This window comes from Crocodylus porosus, unplaced genomic scaffold (assembly GCF_001723895.1).
Source record: "Crocodylus porosus isolate Cpor-Errol unplaced genomic scaffold, CroPor_comp1, whole genome shotgun sequence".
Lineage (NCBI taxonomy): Eukaryota > Metazoa > Chordata > Crocodylia > Crocodylidae > Crocodylus > Crocodylus porosus.
This window is the reverse complement of record NW_017728924.1, coordinates 3,139,178-3,156,650: the sequence shown is the minus strand read 5'-3', so window position 1 is coordinate 3,156,650 and position 17,473 is coordinate 3,139,178. Positions and strand designations below refer to the sequence as shown.

At 45.6% G+C, this 17,473-nt stretch overlaps 1 protein-coding gene across 3 annotated transcripts in view; it reads right to left on the bottom strand.

Moving 5' to 3' along the window:
* Positions 1-17,473, bottom strand: part of KIAA1210 (KIAA1210 ortholog) — a 54,719-nt gene that overhangs the window by 4,318 nt on the left and 32,928 nt on the right. For all 3 annotated transcript variants that reach the window (XM_019540229.1, XM_019540231.1, XM_019540230.1), the window contains exons 5-11: positions 15,092-15,250; positions 12,120-12,185; positions 6,700-6,885; positions 5,046-5,148; positions 2,173-3,744; positions 1,294-1,445; positions 337-439 (exon numbers count right to left, since the gene is read on the bottom strand). In XM_019540229.1, the coding sequence (XP_019395774.1) occupies positions 337-439; positions 1,294-1,445; positions 2,173-3,744; positions 5,046-5,148; positions 6,700-6,885; positions 12,120-12,185; positions 15,092-15,250 (2,341 nt within the window). The remainder of the gene's footprint in view (positions 1-336; positions 440-1,293; positions 1,446-2,172; positions 3,745-5,045; positions 5,149-6,699; positions 6,886-12,119; positions 12,186-15,091; positions 15,251-17,473) is intronic.

Here is a 17,473-nt window from a genome sequence, read left to right as displayed (position 1 = left end):
CCATCCTATTCTCATCCGCCCACCGTTGCAACCTGTCAAGGTCAGCTTGTAGCCTATTGCACCCTTCTAGCGCACCCACTCCATGCACTGACACCACAGTTAAGGCTCCTCACATTCCCCACATGCCTTCTCTGGAATAAGCTGGTGAGAAGCATCATGTCCAGGCCTAGACCCAAGGTAATGGCTCAAAATGCTGAGCCCTTGCTCTCCGAAGATCAAGCATCTCAAGTTGCCCCCCCCACCCCCCAAATGGAGACACCCCAAAATCAACAGGGACTAACAGAGATCTTGACAATTACCTTTTCTCTTTCTCTTGCACACAAGTCTCTTACATACCTGCTGCAGCAGACGTGATCTTCATCTGTGGTTTCTTCTCCTGAGGGCACAGGCCAGGGGCTGCGCTCTTCCTCAATAAGTTGTCACTAGCACAGGTTGCTTGCTTTAAGACCAAAAAAAAAAAAGTCCAATAAGGAGCCCACAAGTGAGGATACAGATGGAAAGCTCTGCTCCAGAGCTCTCTCAATGTCTCCAAGCCGGGCAGCACGGCTCTTTGGGCCAGACTCAAAGAACGTGGCAAAAGTGAAGGAGGCAGGCACAGGTGGTATGCAGGGGATCTACCAGGGGAGGTCAGTTCTCCTTATACAGCTTCCTATTGCTGTGGTTAGCAATCACCGCTTGTGCTGTAGTACCCCCTCCCTATTAAGTCTCCTATACGCTTACGTTCACATGGATCGCTGAAATACCCTTCCACGGTAACCTGTGTGCAAGTATCTCAAAGCCCTCTAAAATGTTAGTGACTATGTCTCTCAACCCTACTGTTGTTACTATTCCTGTTTTGCAGATAGGGAAGAACTGCTCAGAGGTCAAGCAACTTTTCCAGGGTCACACAGGAGTTCTGGGGACCAGCCAGAAAACTCCCAGCCCTGCCCCATGACCACTGTTCTTTGAAGCAGGTCAGAGGGACAGGGGAAAACTGTCAAAACTTAGAGCAGGCTTGGGACTGCTTCCAATTACGCTGTGTGTTGGGCACATCCTTAGAAGAGGTCAAGATCCAAGAAGAGTGAGGGAGTGCAGGAATGGAGTACTACAGAAGCTGAGGCCCAGTCACACAAACATCTATTCATTCGCACCAGCGTCAGTCTGCAGGTGTTGAGAACATCGCTGCATACATTGCTAAAAGCCTGCAGTCCAAGACTATAAAACGCAGCATTTTGCAGAGATGCCCACCCATGCTGGCACAGCATTTGCAACCACCCTAGTTCACCCACCACTAGGCACCCAACTGCACTGTACCTCTTCTTGATCCATTTTAGTCAAAGGTCTGTCCTCAACTTTATGTCCTTTGGCAAAAGGATGGCCCTGGAAACCTTTCTGCTTTAGTTTTGCCATAGACACCCAGGCTGGTTCAGAAGAAGTAGTTTCCAAGTGTGGACCAGGGACTTTTTCTATAAAAGAAGCATATTCACAGCAGAGAATGGATTTAGGTTGGCCAAAAGCTAAAGAGTCTGGTGCTTTAAAACGTTCAGTATCTATCCTGTTCTTTGAGAAGTGGGAAGACAAATCTGCTTTACCTGCTGATTTTGTCCTGGCTCCTTGGCAATAGCTGATGTTAATCCTGTTTTTCTGCTGGAGTCTAAGCCTGACCTCAGGCCCACTGAAGTCAATGGCAGAACTCCCATTGACTTAAATGGAAGTAAGATTTAGCTTTCAAAGCTACATCCTTTGACTAAATGTGGTATCTTTCTTACTTAGTCCAGCTAAAAACAGGCTGCCTTTCCATATCCCAAATATTGTGTGTCAGGTAATTAAAAAAAAAAATCACGACTAAAGTGACAACTGGTTATGCTCTAAATTGCAGTAGCCTGAAAACCGTGTGTAAAGCACCAGCAAGTTTCAAGAAGCATAGGTGAAAACTCCTCTATGTGAAGATTTGCCCCTCCAGCTACTGTGCGGTTGCTACTCTTTCCTGCTCCTGCCAAACAGCCAAACTCAAATTATGAGGCCAAATTGCAGCCCTGATGCAACCCAGATGAAGGCAGAGCTGAATGTGGTTCTCTGCCTTGGGGTCCAGGCTATCAGAGAGAATTTATACTCCTGTTTTTTCCACTCCTTGCAATTGTTTAGCATGGCTATTGTTCTCAACAATTTTGGACAAAAATACAGTGCAAATACCTGATGGTTTGCTGCCATGCTGCTTCTTTGTCACTTCTTCAGGTTTGCTTCTAGGAGGACTTTTTCCTTCTGGGAGATCAGATTTTTTAGCTAATGATTTTGTGCTGCTTGGCAGGCCCTGAGACGGCTTTCCAGTGCCAACCACTCTGTGATCCTCCTTGAGAGAAGCAGGCGCCTGAGTCATTGATGGCATCAGCTTTGGGGACTCATCACTGTGATATTTGAGTAAGGATGATGTTCTTCTCAGTCTGACTCCAAATGGACTTTCAACATTTTCTGCCCACTCCATGCAGGAGTTCAAACCGCACTCACTGCCCTTATCAAAGCCTTCTGGGCTGTTCTTGATAGACTCCTGCATGGCTGCGTCGAAGCAAGCGTGGTCTTTTGCTGTTCCTTCAAAGAACTCTGGCCGTATGGGCGACGTTGGGGAGCTTCTAGCGCAGGAATCTTCCTTGGAGCTGGACCCCCCTGAAAGAGACCTCTGCCAGGCGGGAGCAATGGTGAATCGAACTGGCTTAGCAGCAGCAGATTTGAGTGGAGTCTTCACACTGTCTGAGGATTTGCTTTCTTGCTTTCTCTTCTTTTGAGAAGTGATGTTGCCTGACTGGTTCTCCTTAACATCGCCATTAGAAGGGAAATAACTCTTGAAACCTGCCAGGCTTGAGGAGGCGAGGCATCCGAGGGAAGGTTTTTCCAAATTGTCAGATGCACCTGTCTGCTGACTGCCCTGACTAATCTTGGAAACAGGACAAGGCATTTTAGAAGGTAATTCTTTGTTTGCTTTGCTCTGAGGCAGCATGCAGTCTACCTCCGAGATGGACAGAGACGAGCTTTTTTCTGTTTCTGTGTGGTCTGTGGGTGGTTTAAATTCTATAAATTCGCATGTTTCTTTAACATCTTTTGGTGCCGATGTGTCCTCAAGCATGGAAACGGCCATCTTCTCCCTCTCAGAGGAAGCCTCCAAAATGGCTAAATGAACCTGCGATATACACAGAGCAGGATCTGGGTTGGGCTGGATGAACCTGCTCTCAGTAGTACATGGATGATCTTCAGCTTTACCTACAAGCATCAGACCCGAGTCTTCAGACTCTTTGTCACTTTGGTCCATAAGGTTTGTTAGAGATCCCTGGATGGCAACTTCCACTGCATTTACAGCCTCCTTTTCCATGCAGCGGCTACCTAAATCTGGTGTTAGCATATCCAGAAAGACAGCTGCTTCTGTTTCAGCCTGTAGGGAACCAGAGGCTGCAATTTCTTCTGGATCAGTATTTTGCTGATGCAATTTGAATTCACCAATAGATTCCTCAAAGCAGCGAGATCCTGATTCCTCCTCTGCTTTGGTCTCTACCTCAGCCTTCGCTAGAGAAGGCTGAACCTTCGGACACGATGCAGATACTTTACAGCGATGGTCTGCTTCTGTAAAGCATGAATCTTCTTGCAGCACAGTACAAAATACTTCTGCCACTGGGAGAGAACTCCAGAAGTGATCTGCAACATCAGTAGCCTTTGTTATGGTTGGCAGCTCCTTAGCACTACTCCCCTTTACATTTCTCTCTTCCTGGACCGCTGAACCTGTATTGAGTAGAATAGAAACAACCTCTGTTGTAAGGTTACAGCTCATACAACACCTCTGACTCATTCATTTTGTGCACTTTGGTTACTTTTTAACCATTCCCAAACATTTTTAAGCCATTTGTGAGATGCCCAAACACTGTCAAAATACATTAAAATGGGTGATGCGCTAGTGAAATAGTGTGGTTTCCATTTGAATATGTAGCAGGGCTGGGAACTGGCTGGTGCTTGCTCAATTATTGAATTCAGTCCAATTCCCCGAGTTCAAGTATCCAAGCCATAACAAAATCACCATAATAACTAACATATCAGTAATCTCAGGTCTATACAATCCGCAGTACCAGCAGTGGAAAGCTTTTCCTGTTGTTGTGCTATTTCTGAATTTAACTCCCAGAATTATGTCTTTTAACAAAATCTGAGCTTACAGCTCTGGTCAAATACTTTGGGACCAGCAGGTCTCCAGGTGCTTTGTAAAGGCAGCAGAAGATGCTGAGCTACCTACCAAGTGGGGCCAAAGAGCCGGACTGCATTCGCTCATCTATTACTTTAACGCCAATCCTGTGAGATGCTGAGAATCCTCACTCCCTCCTTCACTTCTGGAGCCATAAGCACTAAGCCCCACACAGCGAACGTTAAGTGCCCTGTGGGTTTGATCCATTAGCTTGGCTTAATAGGAAAGCATTGGTGTTCTGACAATCACTGCAGTCACTCAGTGGGTTTATGGCACACTGACTGAAGTTGGAGCTTGTAAAAAACTGGGCAATTTGTAAAAGTTTCAGTTGATTTTACTAGTGCATTCAGAATGAGTTATCAAGGAAAAAGTACTTGGTTCTTTTAAACACACATTTCACAGCATCTCTCAAGACGGCCTATTCCAGGGGCAGGGTGTGAGGCAGCCTTTATGGGCCTAGGGGAGCATTTTTAAAACTGAAAGCTAAGCCCCTGCCAATGAGATTTAGGCTCCTCTGCGACCTATGTGCTTTAGTAAAAGTTACTCCTATCCATTTTTTTACTGCCTTCCGCAACATTGATCAATCCATTTAGTATCACCGTCACTTGCTTGTTTAGCACAGCACATGACACTTTTCTTGCCACCAACTGCTACTTTGCCAGTGCCTGACAATAGGGTAAGAGCTTATGATTTTATGAAAATAAAATAAAGTAAAAAAACAAAACAAAACAAAAGCAGCCTAGCTGTAATACAGCTTTCAGTCAAACCTGGATTCTATAGGCCTGACTCGTAATCTCCACCAAAATTCATTTATATGATTTAAAAACTCAGCCTTCAAATTAGGCATTACCTTCCCAGTTAGTTTCCTGCTGGTCACTGTCAAGTAATTTTGCCAAACTTTTCTTCTTTTCTCCAGCTTCAGGAGAGCTCAACTCATTTTCCAGTTGCTCTACCTACCGTGATGTAATGAGTTCAGAGTAAAAAATTATGTACAAAGCTTACATTGTCTATAAAAAACAAGCACATACACATACAAACTGGTACACACACGGGGGAAAAAATCCTGTACTGAAACTTAAACCATGCCCTGAATAAATGTTGCCACTGCAGTGAAGATCTGAGCAAGACATCCATGCTTCAAAATGCAACTCTTTGGTTTCAGAATAATTGTAGAATTGACATTTTTTGACACAAGATGCTTTCAAAGCATCTCATGGCAGGATGGAGGAGAATACATCGATATGTCACGTCATCAGGAGATCAGAGATGGCCATGCCTTCATGGGCTGCAGCACAAAGAGCATCACAGATTCTGTGGGAAACGTGTTCCCTTATATCTCAGTCCGCCTGGCAGGGTATTTCTCCCTCTTCCCAAGAGCAAAAAAAACACAAAAACAAGGGAATCCTTATTCCTCCTAAAAACAATTGTTCCAGAAAAGATTTTCATTTGGAAATGCTCTTGGTGCAGAGAAAAATATGCTGTGTGGAGCTGCTCTGTACCTCTCTGCCATACTGCTCCCAGAGAGACCCTTTACATCCTATACGCCCCCCACCTCCACAGTATACTTTTCAGGGTCTGGAGAACAAGTGTCTTCTCCCAGCAGGAGCCTCCCCACCCAGTTGTGATCCCTTCTGCCACTGCAAATGGAGGAGGTCACAAGGCTCCATATGTTAGGTTTCAAAACCCCAGTTGCTGCTAGGGCCAAGGCTAGTCCAAGGCTTCTTACAGTAGTACAACTTTGGGATGCAAAGGATTAAAAAGAGAGTTAGTTGAACAATTTTTTGCAAAAAAGGTTTGTTTAAAAAAAAATCCAAAACCAACCATCTTGTCAAGCAATACAAAAGCTTTTCCAACCTCCCCCCCCACAACCCCCCCAAAACAAAACCCCTTTGCAATAAATAAATAAATAAATAAATCTTTCAAAACCTTTTCATTGAAATAAATCAAGACACAACCGTTTCCAGTTTTATTCACATCGATGAAACCAAAATCAACTTTTGGGTATAGGAGGTTTGCCCTCTCTTTGCTTTTTTCCATTGGAAAAAGGAAGAGGAGGGGGAGAAAAACTTGATTTTTCCCCCCCATTTTGATTTGAACAAAGCCCTCCAAAAATCCTTTGGAGTTACAGAGGTGAAATTTTCAAGTAAAAGACTTTTGGGCCAAACTTTTCCAGAGGACTGACTTCTCATCTTTTGACCAGCTCTGACTAAGCCGATCTGTGGGATGCTTTATTCCATAGATTGCTCTATTATCCTGTTGATTATTTGTGTCAGTTTGTTTCCACAACTTAATGCTCACCCTAGCACAATTCTCCTGCTCCTGGCTGCACAGGAAGAGTTTCAGCTCAAAACAGGACAGCGGTCTGATCCAGTCTCTATTAAAGCCCACAGGACAATTCCCGCTGGAATCAGTCGCACCTATTCTGGTATTGAACCTGTTCATGGGATGCACATGACATACACCAGCATCGCCCACGGTGCCCTTATCCCCACAGCAAGACTTACCAGGATTTGCTGGTTCTTACTAGTGAAGACTCGCTGTTTCCGTGGGTTTAGTGCAATCCTGTGCTTAGCTGCAGAAGTATCCAGACAGCCCACGGGACTGGCAGGAGTGCTGAAGTCGACAGGAAGCACGCTGCTGGCTGGGGAGGCTGGAGCGGCAAGGACTGCAGAGGGGGCTTCAGAGGGGATCTGTAAAACACCAGTATGTCGTTATGTATTTTGCTTGGCTCTCCTGTACCTGAGAAAGCAGTCCCCGTTGCCACCTTCTTCTAGCTCATATGACTGGTTTTGAGTGTTTTCACTCCGAAACCAAATGGCATTAAGACATTAGCAGCTGAATTTTTCAGCACTTTAAAGAGCAGGTGTCCCATGCCAATGGATTTCTTTGTCACTGATTGTACCTGACACAGAAGTGGGGCGCAGCTGAGCTTTTCTTTTGCATAGTATCAGCTTTTGCCACCCCTTCTCCCAGGTCCTATAAATATTAATGAGCAATTAGCAATACCTGCCTGCACCAGCAGGAGACACTGCTGCAGTTTTTTTTAAACAAGGTCCACTTTGCTTTCTCCTCAGGACAGCAGGAGGCAGCGCACAGTATAAAGGCACAGAAGTATTAGGGCTCACTGCCCCTTTCCATCTCAGGTTCAAAGGCAGTCATTTACTCACACAGCAGTCCTACGCCCCCTTGCATCTAGCAGCCCTGGACCGTTTTCGAGGTACAGACATCCCCACAATACTGCTAGCCTTGGGAACCAAATGTCTGTAGCGCAGAAAAAAGATGATTCTCTTATAAACCGAGCGGGCAGACACGTTTGCACTGAAACCCAAAAGCCAGGCAAAGTTTGCCTGGTTTTGTGACTAGTTTGAAACTCAAACTAGGTTGGCTGGCTGGGAGACTGGCAGTTTCACAGGCACTCAAATGAGCTTTGTTTAACAGTAAAAAATTGCTGTTTTCTATGGTTCAAGCCACAGTACCATGAAACATGGGAGTTTGTAAGGGGTCTGGCATTCAGATTTGGGGTTTGCCTGGATGGGAAACATAACTCAGGGTCAGGGAAATGTAATCAATGCGGAGTGAATAAAATGTTCCTACAGACTCTTCAGACAAGAATGTGCAGCTCCCCACATCGTGACTCATTACCTCGCATTATGCAGCATCAAGCTACGAGTCAGTGATGTACAGTACACGTGAGAGTGCCAGGACTTGGAGAAAACAGGATGGCACAGAGCTCCGTTCGAAGAAAAATTCCACTGGACAAGTATTTAATGAAATGTAAGGCTTACGACTTCCAGTATAAATACTGGCTACCTTGATGAAATACAGTCAAGTTTGCAATTCTTTTTTTTTAAAGAGTCATTACCTTAAGAGCATCCATAAAAGAGTCACTTTAAAAAGGATCTGTTAACAATCCTGGCTTTTACCAAGGGCTCATCCAGTTTAATGTAAAGCAACAGGCTGCATCTGGTCGCCTGCCTTTAAAACGAAAAATAAACCTTGAACTCTGGTTGCAAGAATGAGTCATCATTTTCAGTTTGGTCTATAAACCCAGAATCAGACTGGGAGCTGTGCTACAAAAGGCTTTTCCCCCAACTATATTGCTAATATCGGTCTCATCATACACATCTCCATTTAAGAAAAAGTAACTGCTGCTGTTGATGCGTCTCAGCTCATAGAATCAAAACAACTTCCCCACCGAAGCTATTACAGTAATTTTAGGTCTCTCTTTTTTCATAGTGCGTACATTCCTCCAGAGAAATTTTAAAAAAAACATCTTTGGGAAGAAGCAAATGATTACAATCCTACAGGACTGATAAGAAATCTATAAGGTTCACTAGACTGTAATGCTGTTACCCATTTCCCACAGACAAATTCTTCCATCTCACAGTTTTAAAATGATGGCTGTGCTCATTTCGCGTACCAGTGGCCTGATCCTGAAATCAGTGACACGCTGTTGTACAAACGCCGCCGCTGCATTTGTATGGGTCCCAATCCCCGGTTGGACAAGACATGCAACACAGGGGTAAGCATCTTCCAGCACAGGTGCCAGAGCATGGCGCACGAAGGCATTTTGCTTGGCACGTGTGCGTTGGGCCGGACGGCAGGGAAGGGGCCAGGGCTGCCCTGCCACAACAAGGTTCGGGCCTCTCGTGGCTCCCCCACCATCCGCCCCTGCACGCCAACGTCCTGCAGGTAGGGGGTGCGGGTGGTTTTTGGCACTCTGCCCAAAAATGTAGCTGACCCCAAATGTAACATGTTGCCATATATTTTAGGGGGGAAAACGCAGACTCTGCAGTTCTGCTGCATCTTGGTTCTGTGCACTTAATAGCTTGTGCTCGTCTTTGTCCTGTAAGACTTACCTTCCTCGCACGGCTGATCGACCCTTGCTTCTTAAGGGCTCCATGGCAATGTACACTACCTGAGGATCTGTGCCTGGGCCATGCTAAAACCAGGATTTAGTGAACTTCCAGTGTTGTATCCCCATCTCAGTGAGGGGAGGGATGTTTTCGTTCCTAGCAGTGACCAGAAATTGATTTTGCTCTCTTCGGGGCAGAGGAGCCAATAAAAAGTCTCTACCTTAATGATTGGCTTTTAGTTAAAAGGGTGGACAGATCCTTAAGGGAAGGCGTTCTGCTACGACTGGTATTTGTGTTGAGGAAAACCACTGCAGCTAGGAAAGATTTTTCCTGAGCAGCTTCCATACCAATTTAACTTTCCTCATCCTCACAAATTGGGACTTTGCTTTGCTCTTAATTAATGTGAATTGCAGGAGCCAAGAAAGTTAGAGCTCTGTAAAAGCAATTTGGCAACGGTTTGACATTGGGTAGCGACTCTGAAACCAGGAAAGTGATTTACTTTATGTTTTTATGTTGTTATGTTTTTGGAGTGATAGCCCGTGTTTATCTTCCAGACAGCCAGGAAATGTGTGTTTATAAATCTGCAGGCCGCTGACGGGTGTGTGCAAATACACACATGCCCTTTGAGGGCTTCCCAAAGAGGGGGCAGCAAGAATGCAGAAAACCATTGCAGGGCTAGGCAACCAAGTTACCACCACCTTCAGCAAGGCAAGGGGACTAGTCAAGTCCAATCACTGCACTTAGCCCCTTTTATCCCAGGAGCAGGACGAGGTGAGAGTTTTCTTAACATATAGCACTTCTGTTAGGTAAAACATGGGGCTATGGATTCAAAATAGCTATTGAGTTCAGGGTATCTGTTGGAGGAGTACAGTTCTGATTTAAGACACGCATGCTCCGCCGCTTCATAGTTTTATTTTAAAACGGTTAAGTATGCTACAGCCAAGGTGACAACGGTTTAAGGAAAGACTTTCTTAAATGCAGACAAACATAAGTGCAACATTTCCATTAAGCAAGTCAGCTAATGCAGACACTACAATTTGATATGTGCAAGGAGACTCGCTGTACAATGCACATCTAGTTGGAGAAGGGTTTTTTCTAGCCCTGTGTGTGACCAATCTGGATGGGCAGCTTCCTGAGAGAGCAGCGAGTAGGGGAGTGGGAGGCTGCAGTCGGAGGGAGTGGGAGGCAGCCTCTCCAGCAAGCTGGAGACAGGACAGGATGGGCTCTCAGCCGCAGGCAGGACAGCAGCACTGAATGGCCGCTCCTCCTCCAGCGAGTTTGAGAAGAGTGGCCTTGGAGATACTGCTCTGCCTGGCTGGGCCCCCGTATGGGGCCGTGTGCACACATGTGCAATCTGCAGCTCACCCTTTACTCATGGATATCTGAAGGGTTAAACCTCCTCTTCAGTGGGTTTCCCATGTGGAGGAGACCCATGCTCCAGGCAGTGTCAGCATTTGGTGTGGGCCCATGAATACCCCCTCCCCTTTCCATCCATGAGCCTGGGAAGGACATGCCCATGGGCTGTGACCAGAGAGCAGCAGGCTGTCTGCAGCTAGAGAGGGGTGGCTACCTTTGCTATGGCCATTAGAGATCAGAGGTCACCAGGATATGCTCTGACATCTGCCAGCCATTTGCTTAACTAAAACAGCAACCTACCTTGAGAGTCTGACAGATGCTGGAGACTATGGAAACCTGTTCTGCCCCAGCTGACATGGACAGTCTGGGTGAAAGTCCTCTAGGTTTTCACATAGAGACCATAACCCTGGCTTCTTCTGGGTCAAGACTAGGTTGTGCTGGACTACAAGTATGACCAGCTTCTCCCAGCTACCGCTGACATCCTGAGGGAGGCTGCAGTTTAGCTCAAGCCCTTTTCCACTGGGACACCGGGCACTTGTGAGAGGCCAAGAGCTTTATACGCGACCACTCTGATAGACGGGATTCACTAAGCAGCAGCTACTGTTAGACCTTAGAGGTAAGCATAGATATGAGCATGTGCACACATTTCTTTTCAATCAATATAAATATAAATGTGTATGCGTAAATAAATTGTTTTTCAGTATGATATTATCTCTGCTAATTTGACAGGTTCTCTGTTGTGTTAACGTTACTGTCCATATCATGTGACTACAGCTGCCAAAGCTACCGACGCACACAACGCAGAACGCAGCCCCTCTTTCTGCTCATCCGTTACCTACAAGCGGATTTCAGATATTACTTTGCTTGTTGATCAAAACTCTCCTTCACCTGCAATTTTCTGTACACACACACCAGTCTCTGGATTGGTTGTGAACAGCGGTGGATCCAGCTACACCCCTTCTTCAGACCACACTGTGGGAACAGCAGCTGGGGACTTTTTTAAGCAAGTAAGAATTCCCTACTCTCAACACCTCCTCCCTTCCCCTCCACACTAAGCAGCATCTCCTTGCACCCTCGCTGTCCCCAGCTGACCCAAAGGTGGGGGGAGCTCTACAGCTGCTCCTGCCCCACTCCAGCTAGGCTGCAGGGGAAGCTGGGCTCAGCCAAGAACAGCAGGCAGTTTCCCCCTCTGTACCTGGCTCCCTACGGTGTTCCTCGCTAGCCCCTAAGCAGGCTCAGGGAGAGGGTACCCACATGTTGCCACCACTGTCCCCAGCTAAGCCTGGCTCCCCACAGAGCCACTCTCCATAGCCCCAGCAGTGGCTGTGACAGGTGGGTCTCCCCTTTTTGTAAGTAGAGAAGATGAAGGGAGGCAGGGTGGAGTGGGGAGGTCCTCCTGAAAGCATGGGAGAAGGGATGGGGTGCAGCAAAGGGAGAAGGGTAGATTTTTTACCTGATTCAGGGACTTCAAAAAAGTCCCCACATGCGTGGTCTCCCTGCCCCAGTTTGGGATGGGGAGGCTGGAGGACGGATGCAGCCATCCCAGCAGTGTCAGTCACTGTTCTCATACCTCCCCCTTTTAAAATCCTGGATCCACCCATGCTTTTGAAGTTTGCCTTTGGGCATCAACCCAGAACAGATGCAAGAGTAGCAATATCACTACCACACAAACTTTCTCCAACACTTCAGTAGCAGGAAAAGCAACTCTTTACCTGTTCATCTTCACTGTCTGTTCCACCTAAACTCAAAGAGCTATGGCGCTGAACGGGGTTGGAGGACTGTGGGATAAAATAAGGAAAAGGATAAGTCAGGGGAAGCAACACATACAGTTCTCAAGGACCGAATATAAAAGGATAATCACAAGAAAATACAACAGGAAGGACACAGGAGAGGTTAACATGGGACACTAGCCATTGCATAGGGTCTCATTCATTTGTTTGTTCGTTCATTCGTCTGTCATTGCTGATCCAACGCAAAGGACTGAAGCCTCTTCCATGCTATCAGATGCACTTTACCACAGATGCACTTGGCTGCAATGCACAACAGCTCAGTGCCTAGCTATACATGCCTCAGCCTCCTAACTTTCTGCCACTGTTGAGTATTCAGAACAAGAAGTACCAGCTTTGTTCACTCAAATCAATCATCACTGAAACATGCTGGAACATTGTAATACAGGGAGAAAGTTCTTAATACAAAGAATAAAGGAATAAAGCCCCCGCGCCCACACTGAATCACCTGGAGTTTTAGTTTCTTTAGCCATGTTTGCTTCCCTAGAGGGCTCAGCTCAGTTCCCCTGTTCTGTATTCCCATGCCATTTTGTAATAATCTATTCTAAGACACTTTTATGGCTTTTATTACAGGACTCGCTGAGTGACTCACTGTCTTTAATGTATTATTATCATCATCATCACAACCCTGTGAGATAGGGACTGCTGTCTTCCCCCTTTTACAGACAGGGAATGGACACAAAGAGGGTATGGCCACCCAGCACAGCGCAGTGATACCTTCATTCAGAAGCCACCAGAAATGAAATAGTTGCATTAAGATGGCTCGCCAGCCTGTATTCCCTCGTGTGGACATATCAGAGAAGCTCACTTGTCCATAATCACATGGGACCTCTGGGGTGGAGCTGGGGTTTGAATTCATCAGGTCTCCCCAGTCCCAGATTAGCACCATACACGCTGCCCCATCTTTTTGCTACCTTGGTGACCTTCAGCAGAACAATAACTACCCAGTTCAACAAGAGGGATAAACCTCTAGGAGGAAAATGTTTTAAACCTCATAACATTTTCACTTGAGGAAATAAGGCTTTCATGAACCCAAGAATGATCCTCCTTCCTCACGCATCAACATGCAAGTCACTCTACCCAAATGCTGCTCAGCCTAAAACTTTATGACAACAGCTGCTTTTCAGCTCATTCTTTTCTGATGGGGTGTTGCTCCTAGTTTTTCCCCACCCTTGAGACACATGAGTTTCAGGCCATTGCCATAATCCTGACTGGTAAAGGCACTGTAATGCTGTCAAGCTTCAGCTTTCAGTAGATGGCAAAAGGCACTTGGTTCTCTCTTCATTCAAGTGCCCTTGCTATCACTATTGGGACTATGTTCTCCCCCATGGGCAACAGGTTTTTATCCATCTTGTTACCTGAATTCCTTAAATCATGTCTTCTCTCTCTTTGTTTGTTTGCTTTCATACGGTACCTTGGGCAAGTGAAGAGTGTTCCCATCTCCCCTCTGCTCTGCCTTCATCCGGAAGTCTCTGTGCTGACATCCATCACTGCTCAACTGAACAGGAACAGTGGCCTTTCTTCACTCACTGCACTCATCAGACACGCTGTGGGATCCTCTTCTAAGATCCTGCTGGACCATTCTGGGATGGTATATCCATGTTCTGACTCATCTTCAAACAGGCCTTTCAAAGAGGAAGCTAGTTCTCACCTCCCACAACCATACAGGTTAAACTTGGATTAATTAGCTACACCCAGGTGAATGTAAATAACGGCAGGCATTGACAAATGGCTGAGTTTTAAAGGCTATCTGTCTGCTTTCATTACTGTTTAAATCCTTTTTGCTTGGGTCTTCCCTTTAATCCTAACTGACCTTAGAGTCAAAGTCAGGACACTGTCTATAGGACTACTTGGTTTAAATCTGCCCGCTGTGTTAGTCTTACCTACAAGTATTTTACCTTTCATTCTAGCGAGTGAATTGCAGTGTTATGCAAAGCGCTCTTTGCTTTTGCTGATCCTTGCAGCTTTCAGTAACTCCGTAAGAGATGAGAACAGAACACACTTTTTTCTTCTTTGTTTCTAGGGACTATTACAATGTGGTCAGCGATTCCTGAAGACTTTTTGCCCATCCCTGCATGTCCATAGACATAGAAGGTCATTACCAGAACCTGATAGTGAAAGGCATGGTTTTTAAACCCGTAGTCTCTAATATTTTAAGTTGCATCTGGAATATTTTCTAGACAATTAGTATCTTTTGTAGGACTACACTGAGTTGGGCCAGGACTGACATATGGTTACAAAACATATCCCCAGGTATCCCTCACACCAGCTTATCCATAGATGAAGCTAGTTATTATACAATTTTTCTAGTTGCGCACAAAAACTAAAGGCAGCAGTGAAGCCTTTATGCATTCAGTGATTATAGAAACCTAGACTCTGAGTATTCCTGCCTGAAATTCAGTGATGGGTCTTCAGTGAGGTGCAGAAGCACAGGCATCATAGATCAACAATGCTAGAAGGAACATCAGTTGAATATCATCATTTTGTGCTCCAGGCTTATCCACTTCAGATTTCAAGTGTAGTAGGTTTGATCTTTCTAGACATTTATCTTTTACTCTTCCAATACGAGCTGAACTTCTGCAAACAATTTTATCTTTAACAACCTCTTACATTTATTTGCAAACTGGGCAGCAAATCAATAGGAGCGCTTTTTTGGTTTTGCTTGTTTCCAGTTTTGGAATTAGGTTTAAAAGAAGGAAACCATTCTGTCCATTGTTTCAGAGCTGAGGGTTTTGTGCAAATAAAAGATGGTACAGAGGTAAACGTAATAACTGATGACAAAACACTTATATTGACTGCAGACTTAAAGGAAAAAAAAAACAACAACTGACCAACCAACCTTTACGCTATACAATTCACTTTAAACCTCAAGCCCTGTCATGGCATGAAGTACATACCTTGCTTGGCGAACCCGTTAGAACTTCATGAAGAGTGGAAATTTCTGGAGGGCTTCTAGGTAATCCGTCATCTTCTGAAACAGCACCTGGGTCTTCCAATTTCCTGCTGGTTATAACGAGAGGAGGAGATCCAAGTCTGATGTTCTGTTGCAACTGGAGCTGGGGGGGAGGCAAAAGGAGGTGAAGAGCAAAGTGTTTCAATGGCTTTAACTCTTAGGGAGAGATCTTCATTAAGAACACATCTACCCAGTTATCAGGCAGAAGCTTTTCGAAACCTTCCCAAAAGAGCATCCAGAGAAATTAGTAACTAGCCCGGTTTGATTCCTCGAGGACTCCTGAGAGCCGACTGCTGTTCAAAAGATTTAAAAACAATTTACTTTTTGCAGATATCTCATCACCCCAGATTAATTCGGTGACCTTAGTCAAATCACTTAATCTCTCTTTCTAACAGATGCCTGTCTTCCTCAGATACTTGATTAGGTAGCGCAGGTAAAGACTGATTTGTGGTAACATTTACCAGGATGCTCACACAGCCCTCCAGAGGCTGGGGCTTGGTGGCTTCCAAAACCGTAGTTTATTTGGACAACTTTCCTTTGCAAAACTCTTCTAACCACAGACAACTCTTCCCTTAGCGAAAGGGTGTCTGGGCTCTGCCTCTGCGTGAAGAAGCAGGTGATGATCTGAAGGATCCTTCTGGCATGTGTATTTCATACAAAGAGAGAAAATTAAGTTGGTGCCTCCCAAAGAATCACCTTGTTCGCTCTCTTCCAATACCACTGGCCAAGCCTGAGGAATCATGTGGACAGGAGTCACATATGTTTATCAGGGAGTATGGGAAAAGTTTTGCAAGAATGCATAAAAACAACTGCTCTGGCAGACTGTGATCCTAGAAAAATAAAACAAAGTCTGCAACCCCACAAGCAGCCAGATGTTCCTTCTTAAACAAAAGTCAATCTCAGGAAACACCGGTTCTGAAGCTCATGGCCTGAGCCAGCTATGTCAAGGCTGTAGTACAGACAAGGTCTGAAGAGAACTTTTGCCTCTCAACCAGAAGTGGCTCCTCTGAGGCTGCCTGACATATAGGTGGGCCTGCTTTTAGGGTCTTTTGCTTACTAGACCAGAGCTGGAATTTGTAACCCTCAAATGCCTGAGTCTCTGCAGTCCTAGCAGCCATTCATACCTCTGCATAATGCATTTAGAACAGGGATACCCAATTCATCTAGCCCTGCATGAGCTAAATCCAATGCGTAGGACCAATCTGTGGGCCTAATCTGGTACACAGCCACGTTATCTGGCCTGCAGGGCTCCCCACAGGTCTGGAAATTTGGTGGCAGGAAAAGTGATGGCAAATAAGGATACAGGAGCTCTGGAAATTAAGGCTGCCACTCTTCTGCATTCCCTGCTTGCTGTGGGAAGCCCCAAGGGCCGCATCCAGCCCATGGAGTCACCTCTGGTTTCAGAATGCTGTCATTTTACCCCTGCTTTGCATCTATGGGGATATGCGACTACCCAAGGAGCAGGGCAGAGTCAGGTCCAAGTCCCCTATCCTCAGACAGCTTCCACTTGACCTAGCACAATGCACATGTTCCCTAAACCAACTGGAGAAATAAAAGCAATGCAAATGCTAGACACAGGACACACTGTTCAAAGGGCATAGACAGCCCGCACACTTACACAGGTGTAAAAGAAATGAGTGGACAAATGATATAAGCTCTAACCAGGAGTTATGCCTCTCAGTCAAATTATCCTGAAAGAATCAGAAGTCAAACACTCCCATTGGAAGATGCACGGGTTTAGGTGTTGTCTGCCCACTTCCATTCCAGGACAGTCATTTACTAAAGGTAGGCAGACTATTGCTTATTGAAGAGCTGCATCCTCCATGCTGCTACCCAGGGACAGCTCCTCATCTGTCAGTGCCTGAGTAACTTGCACTTGTTTACTAGACCAGCGTAAATTACTCCAGGATAAGTGATCATCTGTCCATGCCCAAACAACTACATATATGTAGCCAGCAAATGAGATATGTAATCCACGTGCACCACCTCAAAGTAAAGAAGTGCGAGTAGATTCTGCAATTGCCCCACTTTTATGAATTTAACTGATAAAATGCAATGGGAAAAATGTTACAGAAGAGAGAAAATGCAGTCTTCTCTTGCACTGGCAGAAATAGATGATCCGCTATTGCTAAAATGATATCGGGATTGGCTGATGTGCAGATTTTTGATCCAAACAAGCATTAAGCTAAAGGAAATGCGCTCTCTTTTTGGGTAGAATCTATCCCTGGCAGCGCTCCGCCATGGTGAAGCACAGTGCATGGCAGAGGGAGAGCATTCAAGGAGCTGCAGAGAGCAGAGTCCCACTACACAAAATGGAAAGGTGCTT